This window comes from Gymnodraco acuticeps, unplaced genomic scaffold (assembly GCF_902827175.1).
Source record: "Gymnodraco acuticeps unplaced genomic scaffold, fGymAcu1.1, whole genome shotgun sequence".
NCBI classification, from domain to species: domain Eukaryota; kingdom Metazoa; phylum Chordata; class Actinopteri; order Perciformes; family Bathydraconidae; genus Gymnodraco; species Gymnodraco acuticeps.
The window spans coordinates 495,001-516,217 of NW_022991991.1; the positions used below are offsets into that span (position 1 = coordinate 495,001).

A 21,217-nucleotide genomic window follows, 5' to 3' on the forward strand; every position below is an offset into this window, starting at 1 on the left:
AAAAATGTAAATTATAGTGTCCGTCCAAAAAAAAACATTACTTATAGTGAAAACCAGCCTTGAATGATGGGAAAGTAGACTAAAAGGTTTAGGAATCCAAACTATAACATGTAAAAAGTACCCTGTATCAAGATTGATGCAAAACAAGTGACATTTGACCTTTTTAGAGAGATTTAGAAGAAAACAACCCACTTCTGGGGTCATTTGGGTGCGTTTTCCATATCTCTGGCTCTCCTTGGTCAATTTTGATGATTGACACCTCTTTTTAACCATTAGAGCCAATATAATTGAGAGGGAGGTTCCTACAAATCCATCTAAACATTACCCATTGGTGAATGAGTGATAAGTAGCCAGAATGCCCAAAACCGGAAGCTGGGTTGTAGCTCTAATAGTGCTAATAACAGCTAATATGAAATCTCAGTTTTTGACAAAAATGGAGAAGCCCCTCACTGCAGTGCGCAGTACCTCAAGCCCCTCCTTCTCAACCTTTGAGGCACGTGACTAACGGCCCCTCCTTCTCAACCTTTGAGGCACGTGACTAACGGCCCCTCCTTCTCAACCTTTGAGGCACGTGACATCCTGTTTCCGGGGTAGCAGTTCTGTTCTGTTAATCATAGGGCCCTTCTCACTTCTCTTATTTTTCATTTCCTCGCTCGTCGGTCTCGGTCTCACCGGAAGTCAATTTGTCCGCGCCATCTTGAGTAGCGTCCCAATGGCCTTATTTTTGCCGGAGGACCGAGGATCAAGGAGCGATAATGGAGGAGCGATAACCGAGGAACCATCAGACCGTCCTCCGATGAAATCCTCAGACACTCGCCCAGCCCCTTACTGTGTATCGCTCACTGATTGGACGATGCAGCGCATGCACTGATCTGATGCTTCTTGACATGAGAGCAGAGTGAAGAAAATACATGAACCTCACAGGAGTCACTCCTCATGTTTATACCGTGTTTTGTTTCAATTCATGTATCATTTAGTTACAAATATGTGATGTATCTGAACAACAAAGTGGTCAATAATCATTTAATTCATTTATTGGAAACATTTTCATGATCGCTTTTTTCGTTTTACATTTTCATTTATTGTCATTTCCATTCAGTCAGTCATTAAGTGCTATTGAAATGTTAATGTGCTACATATCCAAACAAACAAACAAAGTGTGCAATCCAATGAATGTTAATCTAACTGGGTTTTGATAGATAACATATCTCTTTTTCTTCTCTCAATTATTTTATTTCTATTGTGCACTCTAATCAATATTAATCAAACTATTGTTCGTTTATACATTTTAAGAATGGCGTTTATCTTTTTTGAGAATTAGTTCTTATTTTATTTTATTTATTTGGGTCTACAACAGATGATACAAATGTTTGTGTCAGTAAATGTGTACTAACAGAGAAAATAATGGGGACAGAGCTGCTGTCAGACGATCAGCTGTGCGGCGTCATCACAAACGGACGTAGCTTCACGTGACGCTCCGGAGGAAAGGACGTCCCATTGCTCTTAAAACTAATTTCCCTGCTTCTCGTGGTTTCCTTGCGTCCCTCCATGCTTCCCTGGTGAGAGGGACTAGACGCAGGGAAACGACGCAAGTGAGGGACGCAAGGAATCAATTTAACCGAAGTGAGAAGGACCCATAGCGTCAGAGTACGATGGAGGTAAGTATCCCTGAATAAATTAACTATTTGTTTTTGCTGCGGTTTAAAATGTGTTGATTGAAAGTAAAACTACATTTGTGTTGCTTCAAAATAGTAGGATTGCTGTATAAGCAAAGTCCTGAAAACTTTAGGAAAGTCTTTATATTATTTTAAGTCTCACTTATTTGCTGTCGTCTCCATACTTGCCAACCCTCCCGATTTTCGCGGGAGACTCCCGATTTCATTACCCTCGCCCGGTTTCCTCCTATGGTCATATTTCTCCCGCATTTCTCCCGATTTCTGACAAAATCAGATTTACTCAGGACTGTTTAATACAGCTACACAATTGTTTGGTTTCCATGGTAGCACGTCACTTTAGCAGCGCGCGCAACTCAAAGTCTTGAAATGCTCCCGTTTTCTGAGGTCTCAAGTTTGGCAAGTATGGTCGTATTCCTGAATAAATTAACTATTTGTTTTTGCTGCGGTTTAAAATGTGTTGATTTTAAGTAAAACTACATTTGTGTTGCTTCAAATAGTAGTACTTGAGAACTAATATAACTATACTATGTAATAGTAGGATTGCTGTATAAACAAAGTCCTGAAAAAACTATGCATAAACTATATTTCAATTCGATTTTTACAAAATAAATGTATATGCAGCTTATTTTATTCCTGCCTATTGCCTAACTATTTTGTTTCTGTTTATTTTCTTTGACCAGAAACACATCACACACTTACACCATGATGGGCGCCCAAAAGTGTATATTTGTAATTCTGGCAGTTATCACTGCCCGTTCTGCCAATACCAGGGTCAGAGGCTTCAGGTGGAATACCATGCCAAAAGCCATTCTTCTGTGAGGCACAGAGGTATAATACATTGCTCTTTTTAGTGCCGTCTGTATTTTCACATTATTTACAATGAGAGCTTAATGTCTTCTAGCTTATTGACTTTACTATTGTTTCTTGTTTTCAGAGTTCACAATTGTTAAGTGTATCTTAAGCTGCAGAACAGCAAGCCATTTTCATTGTCTGTATTGCTCACAGACCATAATTAATAGGGGCCATTTTTTACGGCATGTCTATTCACATGAGCCAAACGCTGTGACTGTAGGGCGACTTACAGCACCTGCCCAGCTCCCCCTACCATCTCACCTGCTCACTGAAGCACCTGCCCAGCTCCCCCCACCATCTATCTATAAAGGTTGAGAAGGAGGGGCTTAGGTTGAGAAGGAGGGGCCGTTAGTCACGTGCCTCAAAGGTTGAGAAGGAGGGGCTTGAGGTACTGCGCACTGCAGTGAGGGGTACTACCAAAAATGGAATGATGGATTATCAGTAATCATTTCAAAGTGACACAGACACATTGGATTAACCTTCAGCAGCGTTTTTATCGTTTTAATGCCATTGAAAACAACGTTGGATCAGAAAAACAGCTAAGGTAAGACAATGTCCCGTTTTTGCTACGTAAAGCTACGTTGTGTGATGTCTGGGTTCGCTTCCCCTGCCGCAAGTTTTGATCGCTCAGTGATTATACGTATAGGCCTACCCCTAGAATATGTGGAATCTCAGCTTGTTTGTGCAGATCCGATAAGTAATAAAGTATTTCTACCGTGAGTTCTGTGCTAAGTATGTTAGCATTTTTTCGCTCAGGGCTCATTTAGACACTTCTTGTGAGTCTTGTGTTTTGTTTCGGTAAGAATGGTTCGTATCGTCAGTTAGCTGAGTTTCTTCCCGTTAAGTGGGTATGACACATTAATAGGTTGTTAAATGTTAAGAAGCCCTGAGACACAGTTTCGTGAAAAAAAACCGGTTAAAGGTTTTGTGTTTGTTTTATGCTTTATTAATTATCCATTCTTTCCATTCCTGCTGTACCCATTTTCTAAAAACAATACCAAAATGAAAACACATTTTATGAAATCAGTTCATGGATACACAAACATGTTGTGTTCTAACATCTTCAACTTACCGTTGAAGGGAATTTGTTTCTGACAAGATAACAAAGCCAAAGGCCAAAGTGAATTGCATGTTATAGGAAACAGCTGCTGCTACAAAAGCAGAAAGACGGTAGGAAAGTAAGGCCTTGAGATTATTAAAAACAACCTGGATCAAAACATGGGTGATAAATATCTCAACTCTAACTTACTTCAGATAGAAAATTAATGATGAAGGTGTTATCAGAAGAGCAGATTTATACTGAAAACAAATTGCACTAATCCTCACTCATCGCTTATTTCAAAGATACCAGGCACAATATATTAACATGACTATGCAAAAAGAGAATGTAAAACTAAAGTACTAAAACTGATGCACAACCATATGTTCTCGTAAATGCAAGAAGATAACAGCTGCTCCTCGCTTTTATGAGTTTAACAAGTTGTTTCAAACTTGCAAGTTAAAGGCTACAGTTCCTCTAAAGCTGCAGACTGCTGAGCATCCTCTTCGAAAATATGTATGTAGTTTACCATAATAACTGACATTTTTATCAGCTTTAGTTTCAAAATGTAGACCTACATGTAATTGAAGCTTTCATTCCTACCTACCTACCTACCTACCTACCTACCTACCTACCTACCTACCTACCTACCTACCTACCTACCTACCTACCTACCTACCTACCTACCTACCTACCTACCTACCTACCTACCTACCTACCTACCTACCTACCTACCTACCTACCTACCTACCTACCTACCTACCTACCTACCTACCTACCTACCTACCTACCTACCTACCTACCTACCTACCTACCTACCTACCTACCTACCTACCTACCTACCTACCTACCTACCCTACCTACCTACCTACCTACCTACCTACCTACTACCTACCTACCTACCTACCTACCTACCTACCTACCTACCTACCTACCTACCTACCTACTTACCTACCTACCTACGAACCATACACATCCTTTCTGTTTACTTATGTCTTTCCCTACCTTCATCCAACCCTCTTTCTTCCTCTCCATCCAGATGCCTCTGAGTACTTTACAACCTGGCCTCTAAGATTTACGCAGGGACAATTGAACATTTTGTCGCTGCGCTGTGGAGCAGATGGAGAATTCATGGCAGAGTTGGAAGGGCCAACTTAGCATAAGACAACAATGTGCCTCCCGTCTGTCACCCGAGAGCGAGGAGGATACACCTGTCTGAATGCACAATGCAGTGAAAAGCAGACCAAAAGCAGGACAATCCTGGATATACACTTTTTCTTTCTTAAAGTCAATTTCTGCCACTCTGTCTTTCTTGGTTCTCGAGTCTGCTCTCTGGGGTTTTATTTGTTTTCCTCTCTTACCTCATTCACATCAATGGTGTTTCAGGGCCGGTTCGGAGCTGGAGCTTGAAAAGCACCGGGTTTTCCTGTTCACACCGCAGCGGAGCAGCCTCTTAGCTCCGGAATCCGGTTCGTTTCAAGCACCAACAAATTGTCAGGCTAGAGCAAAAGCACCGCATACGTCACGCTTACGCCGAGGCGGGGCAGGGGCAGGGGCGGGATCAACTCCTGAACAACAACAGTCTCTTGCAGTCAATCCCAGCAGGCTCCAGGTATAACCTGAGCTGAATTTCTAGTACATTTACTCAAGTATACTTTATCTGAGTATTGTTGTGTTACACTTTTGTATACATCTACTCCACTACATTTTGGAAGCCAGTGTTGTATTGGTTATTCTATTCCATTTATTTGAGAGCTTTAGTTACTTTATAGATTCAGAATATTAGCTTTTATAAAATGTAAACTAACAAAAACAACATGGTCATATAAAAAGACATTAGAATATCCAGCAGCGGTATACAAATTGGACTCCTTTGTTTACTTCCGTACATAGTGACATCACTATGTAACACGAGCTAGCGCTCCAACACATTGTATGTGATAGGCTTAGGGAAGATACCCCTTTGTTTGGTTGATCCATCACAACAGAGCCGGCCAGCCAACCAATCAGAGCAGACTGGGCTCTGGTTTCAGACAGAGGGGTGCTGCAGCACTTATCTTGTGACAGTGTTTTTACAAATTAGTATTGCTACTTTTCCTTAAAACAATAATGTTATTTCCACCTCTAGTATTGTGCTCTGTCACATCAAAGACATATACACACCCACGAGTAGACTGTTTCAGTTTTATAGTCTGACTCAATCTGTTGCAAATTCAGTGAGCAAACGGAGTTTATGTGTTTGTGTGTGAGGTAGAAGATCATTCAGATCTCTTTCCTTCAACGTTTCAATTTTGCAGTTCAGTCACGCACTCCCATCACACAAACACACAAACACACAAACACACACACACACACACACACACACACACATACACACACACACACACACACACACACACACACACACACACACACACACACACACACACACACACACACACACACACACACACAGATAGGAATCCACATGTTGCATCAGCATTGCACAGCGCCAGAGTCAGTTACAACACAACTCTGTACACCAATTATAATCCACCTCAGGACTAATGGTTATGGGAATTGCAGTTGACATATAATACAAGTGTATGGATGACAAGGGATGGGTTTGATGCTCCCGAACACGAGCAGGGCATACTAACACTGCAGATGGAGAAGTATCACTTATTAATGCATGCTTTCTGCTGCACTTTTGCCACAATGTCACCTTCAGCCTGTAGAAACATACAACTAAAGAAATGCTCTGGCTAAGAAATATCAGTGCTTCAATCACATTACTCATGTCTGTCTTAGTATAGCTCATACATGGTTAAATTATATTTTAAAGGACATGGATGCCAATATTATCATTGATATTTGAGAAACAGTAAACTATATTATTATTGTAATTGCTATGTTCTCAGCCAATCGTGATAGCTTTCTGACTTTAGCAAGATTGTATTACTGCCATGACATTATCCAGTTAAGCCCGAAGGTCCCCCCAGTGGACCCCTCCCACAGTTTTTTTTTTCTCACATGTCTCAGGGCTTCTTAACATTTATGAAACTATTAATGTTTCATACCCTTTTAAAGGTAAGAAACTCCGCTAACTGACAATAAGAACAATTGTTAGCTAAAAAAAACACAAGAGTAATACCAAGCCTTTGAATTAGCATTGGGCGAAAAAATGCTAACTAATGCTAACGCTTTTGTATACACAACACACGGTATACATGCCCTTATTACTATCTTAACTGCACAAACAAGATATACGATTTAAAGCTGAGACTCCACAGATTCCACACATGTAATGTCATCACTGTCCGACCTCGAATTCCTGGAGCTATCAGCCAGAAAAGAGAAAGTAAACAACATCCGGTTCCAAAAATATTACAATAATTACGTCTTACCTTTTTTGATTTGTGATCAATAGTTGTGTTCAACGGAATAAAAACGCATCTCAAGGTTAATCCAATGTCTTTGTGTCACGTATACTTTTTTACTGATAATCAATCATCATATTTATGGCAATATACTCGGTATAAAGTATTGCCGTCCAGGCTTGCACTTTCAGATATGCTTCGTTTGCTTCTCTATTACGCCCGCTATGGTAATGTTTACGTAGATTTGGGAACTGCCCATCGATTCTATTGGTTCTGATGGTTAAGAAAAAGGTGTAAATCACACGAATCGACCAATGGGTTCCAGAGATATGGTCCTGCGTAAAGTATAAAGAATGCCAGTCAGCTTAAGTACATTACGCAGCCGACTTCATTTATTGTTTACAACGTAACGAAGCAGGAAATGCAGCAGGACCCAGAGCGCACGGAGCACAGAGCGGACAGCAGATAACGGAATTGCAGTTTTATTGCTTATAGATTATCAGAACATTTCAAAGGGGACACAGCCCCATTGGATATTAATATATGGATTAACTACATCATCGTTTTTATCGTTGTAATGCCATTGAAGACCAGTTTAGACCAGACAACGAGGAAGGTAAGTCATTGTTAGCCTAGCGCATGTTAGTACCACTTGTTTTGATGTACGTTTTTGTTGATAACGTCGCGAGTTTGTATCTTTCAGTGTTGCGGTGGGCACCGTTAGATTCTGTGTCTCTTTGCGATCATAAACAATGTGTTGGATGTGCAGCTAGGATAAGTAATAAGGGAGCGAGGAGTGATTTTCGGTGCAGAGTAGGCCTATGTTTTATTTTTTATTTTTTTCACAACAGTTGTATTTGGATGGAATGAATACCTATAGTGATAATTCAAAGTAATAAAATGATTTTTACAGTGAAAAAGTTCAAATGGAACCGATGGTTCCCAAATTACCCAGAGGTGAGTCCGCTTAGACTTTATTTTTCTAAATCTCTCTAAAAAGGTCAAATTTCACTTGTTTTGCATCAATCTTGATACAGGGTACTTACTATATGTTATAGTTTGGATTCCTAAAGCTTTTAGTCTACTAACCCATCATGCAAGGGTGGTTTTCACTATAAGTAAAGTTTTTTTTTAAAATAAAACAAATCTATATTGATTCTGACACTTCTACATCCAACTCACAGATGTAACCTTGCTTTGAGAAAAAATAATTATTAATTTACCCCTTTTAGAAGTGAAGATATATCATTTGTTGTGTTAGTGTTATTTTCTAGCCTGAAACCTGATAAACAGGCAGGGCTTAACTGGTTATGGAAAAATACAGAATTGAGTGAATGTTCAATCAGAACATCTGCAATTGTTTTTGTTCAGGATACTATTCTGAAGTCATATCAACATGGTACAGAATATAAGTATGTTTTAAGGCATTGCTGTACAAACTGACGGCGGATTTTTGGCTTTTATACAATTATTTAATGGAGATGAGACAATGTGACTGAAGCAGAGCAGATGAACAAAGTGGGACTAGCACCGCACAGAAGAAGACTGGTATAAAAGCCGGGCTGCGTTTGTTTCACATTCAAATCAATCTGTTCTGGTCAAAAATGTTAAGGGTTGTATTGAGTCAAAATATAATGTATTTTACACAACTATCTTTCGTATTTGTACTGTTTATCGCCCATGTAACACTTTTGGAGAGCTTACAGGCTGCTGAGGGGGAACAAGCTCCAACAAATTCCACTTTCTAATTAACTGATAATACTGATTGAACTGAAAGTGTCTCAATCTCAGAGTGTCAAAGTAGAACCAATTCATGTAACCTGTAATGGGTTTAGTCTATATCGAGTGTGTTAAAGAGTGAGTTACAGTAGCTACTCTCAATGGCTTAGGTCTAAAGTGCTGAGTGAGAATGGACAAGGTGAAAAAGACAAGTGGTGTATGTTACTTACAGAGTAAGTTCTATCCAGGACTATTACCAAATAGTGAGTGTAGAAAACTAAACACAATTAATGCAATCATATCATGTCTTAATTTGTGAAATCATTGTTATAAAAAGTATCTGTACGGTTCTTAGCATTTCAATGAAATGCCATTGTATTGCGGCCAGAGATTGTTTTGCTTGCATCTGCATTGAGGTAAGCGACCGTGGTTCATATAAATACAATATAGGGTTTCACTATTGTCTGGAGTTGTGCATAATTCTTTGTGCTGGGTCTTCAACCTCAATTTCCCTCAGGACAATACGTGTTATTGTATTCATGTGAAGTCATCTCATATTATTGACAAAGAACTGTGACAGCAGTTTACGAGTATTCTTGCTGTTGACAGATTCCCTGTTGTGTTCATAGTGTTTAAGTCAACATTATGATTGTTGTATTGAATGACATTCATATTCTGCTGACACATACTGCATTTGCATTGCACAATACAATCCAGTTGTTTGCTTCTCTGTTTTAATAACATGTGGAGGCTAAGATTGTCCACTCGTTTTATTTTCATAAGGTCTTGTGATCTTAAATATTTTTCAGGAATTGGTGAATTCCAATGTTGGTGTCACATCTGTCAAAGGTTTGATATCTTATTTTAGAATGTACCCATGTATGTATTAAAATGCCTTACAGTACAGTATGGCGATGAAGGTCAAATGTTTAAATATCACCCTGATGAATATTGAGAGGAATAAACATGAAGCGTATTTTCTTTAAGATGTCAGGCCAACCCTTTCTAAAACACATAACGAAAGAAAACAGTTGATTTTGGTTCAGTGTATTTTTCGTTGTATGAATGAGTTCAGTTAAGGGCAAAACCCCGCATTTGGGGTCAATCCACTATATAAACAATACACATTGAATATGTGCCCTCACAAAGGAGTGAAAATCACACATAAACAGTTCAGATAAGTGTTTAAGGGGGGAATTATCCATATTACTTAACTTTTGGTGCCACTCGAGATTTGGCTTCCACCAAACCTCCAATGGATGAAACAAGTCATTTGAAATGTCCATCAAGGAATATAATGTGAAGGTGCAGTGTGTCAACAAGGACACATTTGTGTTTAAATCAACCCCCTGAAAGTGGGTATTAGAGTAACATTGTTGGCCTTTCAAAATGTCACATTGTTACGTGTACGCATGTGTATCTCAAACTATTTTAAATTCATTCTAATGACAAACACCATATTAGTGAGGAAAAACTAAGACAGAGAAGTGAAAGCAAATCACTCATAGGCATGTTGGGTGTCTATGTGTGAAGGGGTGTAACTATTAATGCTATTTACAGGGAATCACCATCAGCCATTGTTTTCACATCCGCCATATGTTTCTGTTTTTACAAATCACTCATGGATTATCAAACATGCAAGAATGAAACCATGCTTACAGTAAATGGCTTGTGTATAGTCATTTAAGTCTCTCCCAGAGATAACAAGGATCCAAAGACAATTTAAGATCATAGTCTCATGTTTTCTTGTTGATTGATTTGCAGTACTTCCCTTTTATAAGAAGTATACAATTCTTAATGTCGTCATATTCAGGCTAATAACTAAGCATGACACAGCATGGTTTCACACTGTGTGTTTGTGCTTGTGTGTATGCAAGGCAGAGAGAGAAGAGGTTCAAACACAGCCAGCAACACTTGAAGCGAAGCAGACATGCAAACAAATGCAGTAAGATGGTGATGAGAAGGAGAAACAAAAAAAAAGAGGCAAAAACTGATAAAATTCAAGAATCAAAGGGAGGGGGGAAAGGAGGGGGACAACCAATATGAAACAGGGTTTTGTTTGTGTTCATGGTTGTACTGTGATGAAGAATATAACATAGGGAAGAACATATTCTGCCTATGAAGCAATAATCACCTTCGCTTGGGATGACTAGAATGTACGGCGTTGTTATTTGTCCCCTACCTATTACCACTAAGGCCAAGGGCCGCACGTCCCCGCCAGACAGCATGAGAGAGAGAGAGGGAGGGAGAGAAAACAAACAACAGAAAAAGAAAAGAAAGAAGAAAAAGTCTAAGAAAAAAGGACGTATAGCTTTTCTTTATGCATTTCATCAAGGTTTAGCTCTTTTCAATTGCACAATCTGTCTTAGAGGAGAAAGAAATTGCAGTGGTGAGAGACAGCACTAGAACATTAGAATCAATTACAACTAGCACTCAAGATGTGAAGTGGGATATGATTGTTGCCAGGACATAAACGTCACTAGCTTCTTGACTGGCCCATTACCTAATAAATGTGTTGGTGGTGAAAATGTTTTTCCAAGGAGTGAGTCAGTGAAGGCAGATGTGGTGTAGGGGGGTTAACATTTGAGTGTGTTGAGTGTGTCAGCCTGGCTTGACGGGTTAATCAAAAATAAAGGTAGGAGGGAATAAATGAGGTGATGGTTGAAAGAATACAAATGTGAACTTTGTGGCTTGGCAAAGTGGGAGTAAAGACACAATCTGGCCTTCTGGGTTCAGCTGCAAACGTTCAGATGACCCAGGGACAAAATCTGATCAGTGGAAATCAGATCAAAAAAGGTTAAAGTAGCTTTAGCAAATATCATATATTGAGGCAATGATGTGGCTTCATTTAGTTGTACATGGCTTGAATGGTGACAGGGTTGTAGTCAACCATTAGCCATTAAAGAAAAGGTCAATATAACATCTTTATATTCTACTATTATTTCTCAGATGCAGAGTCTAGAAGTAATCTCAATGATTTAATTCAATTGGTTAAGCTAGGTAGACAGTAAGGAATTGCAAATAATCAGTAATACATGATCAAGTCTACTGCTAGATCAAACTATGGCGTTGCAACAGTTTAGTTCCTAGAGTCATGTTCTTAATCAGGAAATCTCTGTGTGTGTGAACACATTTTTATAATGAGCAATTAAGGAAACATTTGAACTTTTGATACATGTATGGTTGGGCCTGTTTTATTGTGCGTTTTGATTTGGCAAAGCAGCGTCAAATAGAAGTTTGTTGCTTTGGTTACCCACAATTTAATGAGTATGTACTGATTTAAAACAGTGGTTGAAATGTTGTCGGATCAATTGACACCACCCATTTGAATGTCCAGTACATCTAATGCTTTTTATGTTTTTGTAAAGCCCTTTGAATTGGCTTGTGTTGAAATGTGCTGTAAAAGTAGACTACCCTTGCCTTACTGTAGCCTTGGTACTGGTATACACAGATGGTAGCACATTATTATCATCTTAGCAGCCCAAAGACTCACATAGCGTAATATAAGCTAACATGGCTTAGGCTACTTGAAAATGAAAGTTCAATCTAAATCAAATATGAAAGTTTTTTTTAAGTAACAGGGCAGGACATGATATCAAATGTTATCTCCCTATTATTTTTACTGTTAACCTAAAAGGTTTCTAACCTGGCCAAAAGCATGTGCTTCTTACTGTTAATTAAACTGATATTCTCTGCCTCTGAAAGATGCGCATTTGGCAAAACCTTAATTATTCCCAAATTACTGATTTTGATTTTGTAACCAAACAGTGCTCAAGCTAATTTTGCTGCTGCATTTGAAAAGTGGTAATTATCAGCTGCTGTAGTGAGTAAGTAGCAGATTTCAGCAATACATTGGGTATACTAGTCATTTGCTAAATAAGCCATCTGTATTGCCTCAAAGCGCCTCCCACATATCAAAAACTTACAAAAACTAGATTTCTAGTAGATTTAGAGCTTAAGAAGTTAGCATTTTGTCATATGAAAGACAGCCACAAAGTTAAAAGCATGTCTTTTTCCAAGCACACACACATGCAGACGGACACAAAGCAGGGTCTACACACTGTAGACGTCCACCAACAATACTTTCCACTCAGAAAAACACAGCCTGGTGATTGGATAGAGCAAGACATAAAGAAGTGATGTATGATGAGCAATAAAATGCTTGATGCAGACGAGAAATAATAAGTGAGCGAGAGACACAGAACAGAGAAAGAAGATGAGGAAAAATCAAATCAATGTTTGATGCAGATGAAAAAATAAAATAGAAAAAAGAGACGAGGTGAGGAAAATCAATAGCGAGCTGAAAAGCTTTCGAAGCACATTGCCTGGCACACAAATTGATGTATTTGCCGGAGATGAGCAGCAAATACAGATGGGAGACATGGGGAAAGCAAAACAGAATAGGATGAAATGGGTTCTGGGGCTAACGCTTGAGCCTCCATCCATCGGGTTTAATGAAGGCGGTCAATCGGTATGTAATGGCCCTGATGTTCCACTTTATACACTGATGAGCAACACGGATGCAGGATGAGATCAAAAAAGAGAGAGCAGGATTGATGAAAAAGTGGGATAATGTGCAACAGAGGAGGGCAATGAAGGAGACAGATTAGGAGAAAAGAGATGGAGGGAGAGAATGCAATGCAACGGTATCATGCAGGATCACATGGTAAGAATGTGGAGTAGTCTGGCCTAGAGTCTGTGGGTTTACCTGTGGGTATGTGTGTGTGTTTATCTCATCTAATACAACATTCTGACACTAATCCGGGGGTTAATTCGCTATTAGGTTTAATTAGACATATAAGTAATATGATTTTGTCTGTACAATAAGAGCAAGCTGAGTATCAATGGAAGGGTGCTCATACCTTTGTTAGCCAGGTGGACACAGTTGATTTTGGTTTCCTGGAGAGAGAAAAGAAAGACAGACACAGTCTTTAAGCAAATTGTTAATACACTGTATTAACAGGTTAACAAATGCCTTGAATCCATGTACCGTATTTTCCGGACTATAAGTCGCGTTTTCTTTACCTGTCTGGCTGGTCCTGCGACTTATACTCCAAAAGCGACTTATATGTTGAATTTTGTCTGACTGCGCTCAAACTACGGCCAATCGTGACAACTGAAAACTGCTGTACCACCGAAGAAGAAACAAAAAGTAACGGCGACCGGGAGGCTCATGGATGTATAATAAGAACGGGGAGGATGCGTCACGTAACTTTCCAGGATGTTGTGGGATGGATGGACACAGCATGGGCTTCAGTGACGACCGACACCATCCTGTCGGGATTCAGAAAGGTCTAATCGGAGCTGATTCTGATGGAGAGTCTGAGGACAGCCCGGAGCAGGACATGCTGCTTCATCCACACCGGAGCGGGCGGAAGTGTTTAACAGCGGCACAGAGGATGAAGACTTCAGTTGGATAAATGCGACTTATACACTGAAGCGACTTATACACGTCTTTTTTCTCTTAACGACAATTTTTTTGACTTATAGTCCGGAAAATACGGTAATCGTTTCAAATCATATGGGACGGTTAAGATAATGGTCAGAAATAACTTAAAGAATATACAATCTGTGGTTAATGGGGCAAAACATGCTAAACCAATATGGACTAAAGGCTTAGATAATCCACACGCTAGTCTTTAAAGATGATCAATGAGGCCATGGGGCCGTGTTATTAGTTTCTTATGTTTTCCTTTGATGCAATACAATGACCAGCTTGATTAGTCTCAAAACACATGTGTACAAAACATTCTTAATATTAAGATCAATAACCTATTGTGTTATTAGATCATTTATCCTGTATACATAGACGCTTATATAGAAAGTATGGACACACAATTAACACCGTTGTTTAAGTATACATGTACATAGTGTGTACACGTACACGTAAAGTGAATGTAAAATGAACATGCTTTTTGACCTGCAAATCACTAAATCAGGCCAGGTCATAACATATTTCTCTATGATCGTCTAGTTCTTTCTGTGTTTCCATTGCCCTCCATTTTTGTGTTGATGCCACTTTCAGGTTCCAGTGGTTCCACCATTTCTGTCATTCTCTTTCTGATGGCCTGCCACCTCCTGAAGAGGCGTGTGCTTTTCTTTATTCCAGCTCTTTTCACTCATTCACTGCTCCTGTCTTTTCCTCTTTTCTTCCTCCATGACGGGCTGTCACCAGTAAGTGTACGTATCTAACGGGCTTGTCAGTCGCAGATTGGCCTCCGTCACATGTTGGGCCATTTGTCTTCATCAAAGATGATTACTGCAGCAGCTGCCGACACTGACGCCTGTCACTTTGGCTTTTGAACAAAATCCCTTCCAAGGGACTGCTAATGTACATTTATTTTCTGCTTATGCCATTTAAGATCATATTACATTCATCTTTATTTTTTGACGACATGGAAACAAAATTACCTGTTTAAAGAGTTGAAATATTCTACAAGGCCTATTTTAAGTTGTATTTTGATATCAGAGATGACAGTAGAATATGAATATTCTCTAAGGAATTGAGTTAAAAAGCAACAGTGTAACGCTTATGATGCTTCTGCACAATACCTTCACTCATACCTGTTTATGTGTACATTCAGTGATCAGTGTTTCACCTCATATTGGTGTTATATGAGGTACTGTATTTAACATGTGTACTCTAATTGTTGTTCTTATTATACTTGTGTGGATTCTTATCTGTTCTGTCCTGTGTTTCACTCTTATCCTTTTGCCGCTTTCAAACCTGAATTTCCCAACGGGGATCGATAAAGGTCTATCATATCTTATCTTATTGCGACTGCCCTCCCAGTTTAGCAGGGCCTGTTGTTGCGTGTCTGTTGTGTTTGTGTGTTCCCCTCAGGGCCTGTTAGGTGTGGCCTTATCATCGAGCAACTCGGACCACATGGCAGTCTCTTATGGCGCGTTTCCACTGCAGCGGGTAGCTCGCTTTAAGCGTGCCGAGCCGTGCGGGGCCCGTTTTTAGTTGCGTTTCCACTTGGCCTAGTTTTGGCCCGGGGCTACTTTTTCACCTTTTTTCTGGCCCGACTAAATCGTGGTTCTAGGGCCAGGAACAACCAGGCTGAGTCGGGCTGAGTATGCTAAACTAGAGAGAGAATCGCTGGCAAGGGGGCTACAACTACAACAAGATGAACATATTTGACCGTGATTTAATTGTAATACACGTTTCAAAATGATGCCGAAGTAACAACATACTGATACCGGTTAGTAAAAACCATGAATTAATGCTTTGACAAGTCTGCAGACAGACGGCAGGCGAAAAACCCTTTTTAAAATGCGTGTTTTCTAAATGGAGCTTGGCTAAGCTAACGTTATATATGCTCCGACCGTCCACACTCACAACAACGGCCTATACAGACATTAATAAACCAGCGACTGTATTCGCCATGACACAGACAGTCTGTGGTTTGTACTTTTGTCTAGTTTCTGAACAGATATGAAGAGCTGTGAGCTCTGAGTGCTAAGAGCTAACGGCTGTGTTGTTTTTCTGGGGCTCTCATTGAAGATGACGTCACGGCTCCGCCTACACTGCGTTACTATAGTAACTGCCCCAGTTCCTAAACTGTAATGGAAGCGCAGCATTAAAGTGAGCCGGGCCTAATAAGGCCTAACCAAACCGAGCGAGGCCGAGCGAGGCCTGTATTGGAAACGGGCCATTAGTGGCCTTTAGAGCCGACGGCCAGCCCAGTCTCTCATGGTCTCTCTTCCCTGTGGGAGCGGTGTCTTAGTTGTTTGTTGTTTCAAATAACTAATGTTCTGTTCTATTTAGTGCTGTAGCGACGCGTCGGACTTCAAAATATCGTCGACGACATATTTCCGCGTCGACGCGTCGCTACACACACGTGGGTCACCCAAAGCAACAAGCAGTTCGCAATCGCACTTCAAACACAATGGAGACTGAAACGGCTACCACCTCCTCCTCACAGGATTGCGCACGAAGCCCCCAAACGAAAACATCTCGCCCTAGGTCTTCAAAAGCATGGGAATATTTTAAAGTTAGTCCAAAACGCAAAGATATTTATATATGTATATCTCACTGAGACTGCTGCATAGCCTAGCAGAAGCAGCAGCTAGCTGTGGTGGCTACCATTAGCAGCTAGCATTTGCTCTCCGATTTTTTACATAAAATGGAATTATGGATTATAAATTCAATCATTTTTTTATACATAGACGTTAAGAACCTATGGATTAACCGATTCAGCCGCGTTTTTTCTCATTTGAATGCCATTGAACACGTCTTTTGATCAGATTACGGTGGTGAGACGATCTCCCTAGAAGCTCTGTGAAGGTACGTGTTGTGATGACTGTATTTGCTTCCCCTGTCGCGAGTCCGGATCACTCAGTGATGATACTATATACCTACATAATCTGTGGAGTCTCAGCTTTAATCGGATATATTGTATGTGCAGCTACGATAAGTAATAAGGGTACTTTTATCTTGAGTTCTGTGCCAATGTCCGTTAGCATTTTTCGCTCAGGGGTCATTTAGATGCTTCTTATGAGACTTGTGTTTTGTTTTGGTAAACATGGTTTGTATCGTCAATTAGCTGAGATTATTTCCGTTAATCTGGTATAACACATTAATAGGTTCTTAAATATTAAGATCCCCTGAGACACAGTATCGTGAAACATTTTTTTTTTACATTACGTTTTTTTTACATTACGTTTTTTATGAATTGAACAACAGAACAATAATCGTTAGATTAGTCGACTAATCGATCAAATAATCGCCCGATTAATCGGTTTTCAAAATAATCGTTTCCCCCCAGCACTAGTTCTATTACATTTGCACTCTTTGGTTTGACTCTGGCTATATCCTGTTCTTTGTTGTGGTTCTCAGCCTGGTCATGACAAATTGGTGGCTAGTCCGGCATGTGAAAGACACACACACACACACACACACACACACACACACACACACACACACACACACACACACACACACACACACACACACACACACACACACGAGAGGATAGCCATAAAATCAACTTACAATGCTCAAAACTGATGATGTTAATTGATGAACAATGTCACTGTAATGTGACATCAACCTGCAGTGTCAAATCGTCAGAAGATATTTTCGAGACACATAGAAAACTGGAGGCAAAGTGAGTAAAGTTTATTGTTCAGTGTTTCAAAAATACTGTGGCTAAATGAGTTTCTTTCACTTTGTCATAAAATAGTATAAGTTTTCATTTTGTTTCTACAGATGCACCTTTCGTTGTGCTTGCCTGGGTATGTGTGTGTGTGAATGGAGCTGGCTTTAAAGTGACGTTAAAGAGCAGGGAAGATGAATGTTAGTGGATGATGGATGGTGTGAGCCTCTAGGCTGGATCTCTCCACAAGACTAAACACACCTGCTTCCACTCCATCTCTGTCTGTCTGTATGAAGGGCTAACTAAATACCTGTCCGTCTGCTTTATCGTTTTCTTTATCTTATTCTCTCTCTGTCTTTAATCATAAATGCATCATTTGATTGTAGGAACCTACAGTTGAATGTCTACCGAATGACTGAAGTCTTTGTTGAGACCCATTGCTTCCACACATTTTGCTGATTCACCAATTAAAAAAGGTCATATGTAAGGATTTTGCATGAACGATTACAATATTGCACCTTGAAAAAGAGACATACAGTACCATGTTTTGTAAACTACATCAATAGTAGGCTAATAGGCGTGCATATACCTGATGTTCATATTCAGTAATTGACCATATCTAACAGTTTGCTTCTGTGAACACAAACCGACGTACATATGTAATGAAAGAATAACTGGGATAACAAATCCCTTAAGGTCTCAGGAGTAATAGGCCTGTCAGAGATTGCCATTGTAAGTGTAGTGTATATCTTACAAATAGCCACCATGGGTATACGATCAGTTCCCAGAGCACCAGTGACTTGTGTTTCCTCAAAAGTGGCCCTATCGTGGCTATTTACAGTCCATTTAGAGGACTGGCTGCTCAGGGTTAACACTGGGAAGAGTGCTGCCTCGTCTTCGCGCATGCTAATGGGTTAAACCTCAAGAGGTTGCGAGAAGCAAAGTTAATAAATGTAAGGCCAATGTATTGCCCTGCCTCTACCCAGAGAGGCTGGTAGACGAGAGGAGGGGAGTTGTTTACGGTGGAGACACTGGAGACACAGTGTGTGTGTGTCTCTGTGTGTAGTAGTTAACTTTGTCGAGCCTGACGGGAATACTAAGTGTGTATGGGAGATGCAGCTGCTGTGTGGGTGAGCGGTCTCTCTGCGTCTATCTATCTTCCCATCTTCGCGGCTCTTTGCCTCTATCTTTCTCTCGTATCACCAGGCAGTCAGAGGGTCAGTGTTCTGACTGACAGGCAAGATTTCAAACCATTGGTGTGTTCTTTCTGACTTCTGGAAATTGTTATTAGCTGCTTCGGTTCCAAAGCAACCTATCACACTATCGGTCCTTATACTCTATCTATTTGTTTCTCAACAACTTCAGTTCAGCTTACGGCTCTTTCTGGTAACAAAAAGTCTTAAAGAATATACACAAATAAAATATCTCTAGTAAACAACTTGTAGTTGTCTTTGTGGAACAACTATTTTGGGGACAATCCTTTCTGAAACTCTGGCAACATAATGTAAGCCACACAACGTGATGAAAACAAACACACATGTATCAGACACACACTCCCTAAACACAAACGTCATTGTGGTATTGTGGGAGTACAAGACACGAATATCTACTTTTGAGACCACCCTTTCTGAGACTGCGCTGACAGTTCAATAGTGTTTTATTTTATTTGTGAGACAGTTTATAGATTTGTTATCTTCATGGTCAACTTGTATATTTTCAACTTTTTTAATGCTGTTTAATTTCTACTTATGTGCAATGCCTTGTTTTTGTATGCTGCTGCAACGCAAACATTTCCAAATTGGGATCAATAAAGTACCCTTACAAGTTGTGAGCCTCACTATCAAGACCAGCACACACTTCTCAAACACATATTATTGTCTTAGTGGCATTGTTATGGGGTTATGTTTGTCTCAATAATATGTGTGTGAACATACAAATGATGTGTGTGTAAATGTGTGATTTGAAAATGTAAAACACCTTCCACAAATGCATTCAAAAGATTTGCAAACTCACAAAGAAATGTGCAAATGTAAAACGGATCTGAAAATACGCAAACTGTTTTTACAACAAACAAAAAAAGATCTGTGAATACTATAATGAGTTTACAAATAAACAGCATTAATTTGTGAGTCTCTCTTTAACATTTACAACTTTCGATCAGGCGTTTGTGAATCCATTTTGTATTTGTCGACAAAAAATGCGATTGTGGATCTCAAATCTCTGCTTGTGGATCGTCTTTTTACACACACAGAGTTTTGAGACAAACTTGTGAAATGCGGAAATGTCGTCATCAGCGGGCCATCACGTGGTTTCTGAAAATAACCGAGTGACACGAGCAGATTTTAGCCGAGACCGGCGGAAAGTTTGTCTCAAAACTCTGTGTGTGTAAAAAGACGAGATTTGAGATCCACAAACACAGTTTTGGTCGACAAATACAAAATGGATTCACAAATGCCTGATCGAAAGTTGTCAATGTTAGAGAGAGACTCACAAATTCCTTTTGTTTATTTGTAAATTAATTCACAGATCTTTTTTTTTTTGTGAAAACATTTTGTGTATTTTCAGATCCATTTTACATTTGCAATTTTTTTTGTGAGTTTGCAAATCTTTTGAATGCATTTGTGGAAGGTGTTTTACATTTACAAATCACACATTTACACAAATCATTTTCATGTTCACACAAATATTATTGAGACAAATATAACCTCATACGTCGTGGGGGAACCCAACCAGAAAATACAAATAGGGGACCACCCTTTCTGACACTGTGCTAACATGTTATGAGGCCCACAATGTGACAAAGACAAACTTACACACACAGACAGAATAAAAGTGCATCACGGATTTTCAAGTCAGCTGAGTGCATATTGATTGACATTGCCTCTCAGTTGGTAAAATATCCCTTCTACATCCACCTAAATCTGCACTCTGAGGCTGCTGGTGTGTGTGTGTGTGTGTGTGTGTGTGTGTGTGTGTGTGTGTGTGTGTGTGTGTGTGTGTGTGTGTGTGTGTGTGTGTGTGTGTGTGTGTGTGTGTGTGTGTGTGTGTGTGTGTCGGGGGGTTTGTGTGTGACTGACGTTGTTTGTCAGAGTACCTTGTGCAACCCCTGAGGCTTTTTACCTGTCAAGAAAGGTGTCTGGCTGCATTCCTCACAGTGCTGGAGGCCATGTTTTTCCCTGGGTGCAACCATTTCCTTTTGTTTTGTGCCATTTATCGCCCCATTTCTCCCAACATTCTTCCTCCTATGCGTTTCTCCTCCAACGATTCCGTCTCTCCTCTCTATTCACTTTTCTCAGCACTTCCTTTTGCACTTTAGTGTCTTTCCTCCCTCCCCATGCCTCATTGGTCTGTCTCTTAGTCTGCTCTTTGTAGAATTGTACCTGGATTTCCCTTGTTGTATTTCATCTGTTTCTTTCTGTGCCTCCAATACATAGGGATCACTATAGCCTCATATAAGGCTGAACGTATGTC

At 39.9% G+C, this 21,217-nt stretch overlaps 1 protein-coding gene across 19 annotated transcripts in view; it reads right to left on the minus strand.

The window, feature by feature from the left end:
• ptprt (protein tyrosine phosphatase receptor type T) overlaps nt 1–21,217 on the minus strand; it is a 397,778-nt gene that overhangs the window by 140,336 nt on the left and 236,225 nt on the right. For 12 of the 19 annotated variants that reach the window (XM_034201114.1, XM_034201107.1, XM_034201116.1 and 9 more), the window contains exons 15-16: nt 13,508–13,544; nt 10,780–10,836 (exon numbers count right to left, since the gene is read on the minus strand). In XM_034201114.1, coding sequence (XP_034057005.1) covers nt 10,780–10,836; nt 13,508–13,544 — 94 coding nt within the window. The remainder of the gene's footprint in view (nt 1–10,779; nt 10,837–13,507; nt 13,545–21,217) is intronic. The other 7 variants (XM_034201120.1, XM_034201118.1, XM_034201119.1 and 4 more) reach the window with 2 other exon arrangements.